The 7,932-nt window shown below is 29.8% G+C and overlaps 1 protein-coding gene across 1 annotated transcript in view; it reads left to right on the top strand.

Moving 5' to 3' along the window:
- Nucleotides 1–7,735, top strand: part of LOC113515999 (short-chain dehydrogenase/reductase family 16C member 6-like) — a 58,337-nt gene extending 50,602 nt beyond the window's left edge. Inside the window, exons 4-7 of the mRNA XM_026900326.3 lie at nucleotides 1,481–1,591; nucleotides 3,315–3,562; nucleotides 4,205–4,321; nucleotides 5,026–7,735. Of these exons, the coding sequence (XP_026756127.1) occupies nucleotides 1,481–1,591; nucleotides 3,315–3,562; nucleotides 4,205–4,321; nucleotides 5,026–5,206 (657 nt within the window). The 3' untranslated portion in view covers nucleotides 5,207–7,735. The remainder of the gene's footprint in view (nucleotides 1–1,480; nucleotides 1,592–3,314; nucleotides 3,563–4,204; nucleotides 4,322–5,025) is intronic.
- The last annotated feature ends 197 nt before the right edge of the window (nucleotides 7,736–7,932 follow it).

Here is a 7,932-nt window from a genome sequence, read left to right on the forward strand (position 1 = left end):
TCGATTTGACTTAGGAACGACATACAGGTCGACAATAAAATTCAGCTTGTTTACTGTAATAATAGTAATCGCATACCGTTAATCCACGAGCTTAAATAAGTATGTGTAAAAAAAATACACGAAAGTTTTAAATTAATTAATAGAATATTAATGTAAATCAATTTATAATCTGTGTATAATATTGAGGTGAGGTGAGTAGATGTCAACGGTTAAGAAGATTTCCATAAGTAACATTTTATATATACAATTTCTCTTTCTTTTTTTTCGAGAGGTTATTATGATTAAAGAAAAATATCTGCATTAATAATTTTATTTTGCACCCAATATAAAAACAGAATCAATTTAGAGCACAATAAAAAATATTCGGCGTTTCATTTTCAATCCAAAATAAGGATCGTTTCACATTAACAAGACTAAAGTGGTATTGGCTTAAGACTGGTAGAAATTTTATCTTGTCAGTTTTGATGTTATAATAATTTAGGTATTTAATATGTTAGAAAGCATCATTAAAATAACAATCAAAATTTAATTAAATATAATAAGATTTCCTTTTGAATACAAAGAGATTGACTATTGTCGTTAAACGTTACACTCTACTTTAACATTCAGTCTAACATATTTCACTAGATACATATTTACTCATTTATTGTATTAATAATGTGAATAATTTTTTTTTTTTTAATAATATACATCTTTAGTGTGCAAATAGCTACACAATTACAGCATAAAATGATCGACTGCCTACCTAAGGTACGGTAGGTATTCATTATAACCTCTGCCATTCTGAATCAATCAACCATAACATAATTTGATATCTATATAAATATTGCTTACCTTGAACATTTACATATTTTTTATAGCATCAATATTGTTGTTAAGATTTGCGACTTGGCCTCTGCTAATTGTTTTTTATCGTTATATCTCTCTGAGGAATGAGGCATCGATTAAGAGAGTAATCGATCCCTTTTTCCTAAGTATCGCTACTCTGGGGGAAAAGGGATTGTTAGTAATAGAGACTGAGAATCCCATTGCTAGCAATATACCCAACCAGGTCGACCTCCTCGCGGTTCTCTCTGGAAACTATCATGGTTAATTCCTGATGAATTCATCATGATGGGCTATATGGCCTGTTTTCATTCTCATCTATCACGTGTATGAACGTGTGCTGTTTTTGAATATCCAATACTCAAAAACAGCACACGTTCGCAAATGTAAAAAAATAAGCAGCATTCGTCGTATTTAATACTTTATAGAATCCAATCACCCGTCTATTACAACTAGATCACTGATCTCTATTTTCAGTATTATTTATAATTCGCGTTTAATTTATATAATCAAATATATAATATTTATTTAAAATATTTGTACTTCGTTCTATTATATTTATTAAAATGTTTTTACTATTTATACACACGTTTGATTTCAAAGCGTCATCTTCAGACGTATTTATATTTAACTATGCTGTATGAAATTATTTCAGGTAACATTACTGATAAACAATGCGGGCGTGGTATCAGGACAGTATTTGCTGGACACTCCGGACCACCTCATCCAGAGAACCTTCGATGTGAACGTACTAGCTCATTTTTGGGTAAGTTTCTCTACAGAACAACTATAGTTTATTTCAATAGTACATCACAAAAATGTAAACGAATTAATAACACACAAGATAATCTTTTGATGTAGTATAAATCAAATATCGATTAATTGATTAGATGTTAAGGTTTGTTAGTAATTTAATTTAGAAAGTATTTCTGTGATAATTGGATTTTTTTTTGCATAAGTTCTAATGAAAGATTATTGTTATTTCTACTGCTAGAGTAAAAATATCAAAAATCTTTTATTTCATTAAATTTTCATTAATTCAAAATATATTTACAGAATATTAGCGATTTCTATAAATTCAAAACAAAAAAGTTATCTAGAAATAAGTAAATATTTAACAGTTTACTTTGTTTCGGTCATTGTCATTAGTGCTTACTGACCTCTGTGTGAATAGTTGAAAGGTTTTTGTAGTTTTTTTTTATATGTAACCTGTCTACCAATAGACGAGAGTCATTAGTCAATGCGTTTTGTTCGAAATAAATAAGTTAAAACTTAGAATAGGTAAGTAAATAAGAAGATAAGAAGTTTGTATAGATAGGTACTCAAATATTTAAGCTGGTACATCTTTAATACGCAAAACTAAATTGTAATTATCCAAATACATATCAATCATAATCAATTTATTAAATCCATTAGGCATTTTCTTAAAATCTGATTCATTATTGTATTCATTATAATATAATTAATATTTTTAAAATTCTTAATATTTTTTAAATTTTGATGCCTGAAAACAATTTTCTAGTTGGCATTACTGCATCATTAAAAATACACCAACCAACCTAGTAATTTACATCATTTTTATGTGGTAAGCACTAAGTTCTCACTTTTACCATTAAATACCAGTTTGAAGCTGATATCTGTAGTAATTGTTGCTTTATTTTGCTTGTGTAATTTGCACAGTAAATGACTTTGTCCAAAAGAGCAGAAAAGAACAGTTTATGAAATCATTATATTCGTGATTACGTTATTCAAGCTTTCATTTGATATCTTAATATGTGTTAGTGTTAGTTTTAATATATCTTCTGAAACATTTGTACTGATTTTAACAAATTGGTAGGAATCACGAAAAGAAACTGCTCCTTCAAGCGTAAAGATTTTACGTAATACACAAAAGAACATTTAACGAATTTAGAATCTATTCTTTTTGAACACTACAAATCGCAGTCATAAAATAACAACACTTCAAAATAATATTATGAGCTGATCTCATACACTTACAAATTAATTAGCTATAACTTAATCGTAATTTGCATAAAAAATGCCAATATAAAATATGTTTCATCTATGTACCGTTCTATTGAATTAATCTGTCATACCTGTTTGGCTCATTTTAGTGTCGCTGAATTAATAAGATAAAATATTTATTACCGTCATTATTTTATTTAAATTGTATATTCTTAATAACTTGAAACAAATGAACTGGATAGGTGACGGTAGAATGATAATTAGAAAATAAAAAAATATATATTATTTTGGTTTCTATTGCTATTAAAACTCCTTCATTTTTTTTTATCTTGCATGAAAGGATATCTTCCAGTTACAATTTTATTATACTAATTATATAATGATAATACATTGTATTGTTTTATACTCAAATAAATATAATGAATATATAAACGTGCGTTCCTATTCTAATAAATATCTACTGTACAAATTTTAATAGATGTACATATATGCAATTATTACAAATTCATGATAACTTTTTCCAGACGGTGAAAGCGTTCTTGCCGACAATGATTGAGCATAATGACGGACACATAGTAACCATAGCGTCGATGGCCGGCTTTATAGGTGTGTCCAAACTTGTGGACTATTGTTCCTCCAAGGCTGCCGCTTGTGGATTTGACGAGTCATTAAGAATGGAGCTCGTTTCTAAAGGCATTAATGGCGTTCACACCTCCCTAATATGCCCCTTCTTCATCAGGTCGACAGGAATGTTCGAAGAAGTGGTTGCGAGGTGAGAAAATGATTATACTTATTTAATGTAAACAATATTTTAATTCACTAGAAAATAAAATGTCACAAGATGATGATGTTAATTATAAATTATTAGAATAAGTGTGTATAGAAAAGTAATATGACCCATTACTGTAGAGTTGACTAGGTAATCCTGCTATCACCTGCCGTAACGGATAAAATAGACTTATAATTTGTTCATTACAATAGAATATTTTAATGAAACTGATAACTTTAGTGTAGTGTAAAACCTAATTATAGGGAACTGGTATCAGAATTTAGCTATATATTAATTAATTCACTATAGATCAATAATACTTATATATAATAGTACTTGACCTATCTGAGAAATTTGGCTGGCAGCAAATTAAAAAAGTCCCAATATTTTACTTTAGACCAGGTTCAAGACAACTGAGGTACGAGAGAGTACTCTCGTTCTCTGAATATATCCAGTTGCTAACAACGAACGTTGCTAACAGTGAAATGGATATACGATTTCTACATAGGTTTTCTAATTTTTATATCACATATACATAATTTATTACTATGTACTTATGTAGGTATATTACTTGCTAAATAGGACAAATAGGGCACTTTTTATTTCAACACTTTTGCTAATAAAACATTTATTTCTTATCCACAGATTGGTGCCTCAACTTAATTCGAATGACGTAGCTGATCGTGTGATCTTGGCCATCAGAACCAATGAACCCATCGCCCTCATTCCAGGATTCTTCAGAGTTCTACTCCCCTTTAAATGGTAATAACAATTAGTATCATAGTAAAATTAATGTACTCTACAATTATACAGGTTTAAATTCAAATCATTACAATCTGTGTGATAGAGTGTTCTACCAATTATAAAACTGATCATCAAAGAAACATATATTAAAGAACAACATTTTTTAAGCAGTAGAACGTCATAAACGTCACACATTACTATCTACTAAATTTTTTATATGATGTATTGCTTGACCGAGACAAAAGAAGCCTATATCTCTCTCCATCCCAAACACTATACCAAATTTCATGACGATTGGTTGAGCTATTGACACGTCAAGAGATAAGAAACTCACTTTCACATTATAATATTAGTAAGGAAACCACTTATACAACATATAAGTACTGCCACACCTGAGGACTAATCTGTTAAGTCTCTTGCGACAGAGATTGCACTGTCTGTCTTACCTTTCACACCACACTTCACATAGAAGCGCAACACTGCACGCACTGCTGCGTCACGGCTCCCAGCAATGGCTGAACCAAGTATGTTCGTGGCACGATATTCGTGCCTCTTGTATTCGATATCATCCTTCACAACAAATTACCACAATTCTCGTATTATTTCATAATAGTATAGTTCCCTTTCTACCAAAATATATAAAGATGCATAGAAGAAATCAGACAGTTAATACTTATATCAAGCAAGTTAAAGGATCTAATTTGGATGTTTATTTTTTTCAGGCTAGTGCCATGGAAGTGCATATGTGACTTCATTAATGTGATCGTACCTGACGCAGTGCCTCATTCTGTGCAAAATACACCAACAACGGTGCTCCCGACGAAATCCGATCCATTGCACACCAAACGGGACTCGCGACCGATGTCGCTCGTTCCGCCCGAGCGACACGATCGACAAGTTTGACGATTATAAATTTGCCCGTTACGAGTTAGCACACAGGGATAACTTTGTCAACGTGAAATATTTCATCAATCTTTTGAACTTATACTGTCCGTTCACAGATCATCATTGACGATCCGTTATCACTAACGATCCGTAAGACGAAAATGTTATGTGTGAAAGTCACGCATAGTATTTTATTGCAAATCGTGACGATTCGTGTTACGTTGGAACGAAACACAAATTCGTATTCGTAATTTTGGAAGGAGTCGATCGTAATTTTTACGATTCGTAAGGAATAATACTATGGTAGTAGTTTATGAGTTCTGTAAAAATTATTTAGGTTTCGTTGATGCGTGACTGAGAGTAACTGTCACAGTGACAAAATTGCCTGTGGGTTCTAGCTCTACGCCTTGGTTGTTACAATAATAATTTAATAGGTAGTTATATAGTGTACTATAAACTATACCACTATTCTTATGGTTATATACCCAAACGAATAAGTATAACCATGAATGACTTAAAGGTATATTTTCGTCGAATGGGAACTCTATAGGAGATAAAGTAGGTATTTTAATGGTTATGGTTAGTGGTTTGTAATAAGTACAACAAATACAATGTTGGGGTTCAGGCTATTATCATAATACCTACTTTAATGGTTTATTACACTACTATGGGATCATGTTCAGATCAGTCTGTTAATTTATTAAGATACTGATGTAATTATGTTGGTATGTTATAAAATGTCTCGTTTACGAATAATCTAGTGAGATCACTTTTAGTTTTAATCTTGTGTTTGTACCGCTAGGATATATGATCCTATATGTATGACAGTGTAATAAACCTTTATTTCTAATGATTAAGCGGTATATTTTAATATTAAACAATGTTTGTCACAAACTCTGTGTCCATCTTGCCCAGATGTAATATCTGTTTGGCCCAGATGGTAAATCGACTTTATAGTATGAGTGACTGATTTTGGTGTAAATAATTCCTAAATCAATCACTGACACTCATTAATTGCTTTTTCATTAATAATATTTCTCTTTTCATTAATTAAATATTGCGAAATTTCTTAAGACTGGTGTTAGGTTAAGTTCGGGATAATGAATAATTCTATAATGCTCGTAACAAATTTTACGTTTCATTCATGTCATGAGATTTTTTTTTATTGAATTCTTCTACATAATGTACAATATATACAATATTCTTTATAGAATATAAGAGTCTTAAAGTTTTACTACTTTGTTGTAATGTACCTTGAGTTTGATCTTTAGTACCAATAATAATATTTATAAATTGACTTAGGCATTCATATGTCTAAGGCTGTTTATCTTGCTTTATTCTGTTACTTTATATTTTCATTGTTTGTTTACCAAATAAAGAAAAATATGGCATACACAACGCCATCTAGTCCCAAACTAAGTAAAGCTTGCCCTACGAGTACTAGACCACTGCTAGACATATACTTAAATATTTCTTATACCATAAAATTTATGTAAAAGTACGTGACATAAAACTTAAGAAAGTTTTACAACACTGTATTATACTGCGATCTATTATAGTGTTAAAATATAACATCGAATATTTCTAGTAACTGTCAAATAAATAATAATCAATGACTATTTCATGAAAGAAAATCTGTAGTCCACTAACTGCTCTGTTGAGTTTACGAAAACAAATTTTAAGTTTAAAATACAAACAATCTACGATTATTGCAGTTTTAAAAGTTGATACTTATACCTAGGTATATTGCATTCTTTTCCCTATTGCCACAAGCTGCTCACTAGGCCTTAATCTTGGAATCTCTTCATAATAGAGAATTAGAGAAGAAAGTGTGTCTATGAGCCACGGGTCACTTTATCGTTTTTTTATATCATTGTAAACTTGATATAAGGTACAGATATTCAATGGAATATTTTAAATTCTAAATACGTATAACTTATAAGTCAGATCAAAAACTATTCAAATAATATCTATTATTCTCAGTCATACTGTATTATAATTCATTTCAAAGTTTCGTACTAGATTGAAGCTCATATTTAAACCTGTTGCTCAGGTAATTGCGACGGTAAAGCCGATATAAATAATTATATTAATGTTCCATTGAATAAACAAATTATTGTTTAAAATATTTCTAATTCAAACTATAATTTGATAGGTGCCTACCATATTATTGCTGTACTAGTATTGTAAATAATATTTGAATTTTTTTTTTATAAAAATTTGAATATTGTTTGTACCTTATCTAATATTGTGATAAGAATTGTATAAATATTAATTAGTGTTAATATATAAATATAGTTAGGTTCAATAATAATCATCAAATAATGTGTTTTCTAATCTTTATGGCAATGGTTTTGTATTATGGCAATAATTATTACAATATCATAGAATATAGATAGTACAAAATATAGTACATTGAACTATCAATACCAAAATCAAATCAAAGCTTAAACGTCTGTATATTTCTAAATCTTGTTTGGATGCACAATAATTTACTACCTCGATTTGCATCATAGGTCATAAGTTCAATCCTGACATACATCAAAATTTTTTATTTATTCCCTATACTTTTATTCAGCGTGTTGCAGCATGGTGCAGGTAAATGTTACTATAAATGAAAAGAACTTTTATTAATGAGATTTTTGGAATTCATTATACATTTTTACTGTCAAATATTTTTTTTTAATCAGCGCATGTCAATCAATTTTACGGTTAAGTATTTTTTTTCTAAGCTTTTAGCAACT

Source organism: Galleria mellonella, unplaced genomic scaffold (genome assembly GCF_026898425.1).
Source record: "Galleria mellonella isolate WM207_F2 unplaced genomic scaffold, CSIRO_AGI_GalMel_v1 utg74, whole genome shotgun sequence".
Taxonomy (NCBI): domain Eukaryota; kingdom Metazoa; phylum Arthropoda; class Insecta; order Lepidoptera; family Pyralidae; genus Galleria; species Galleria mellonella.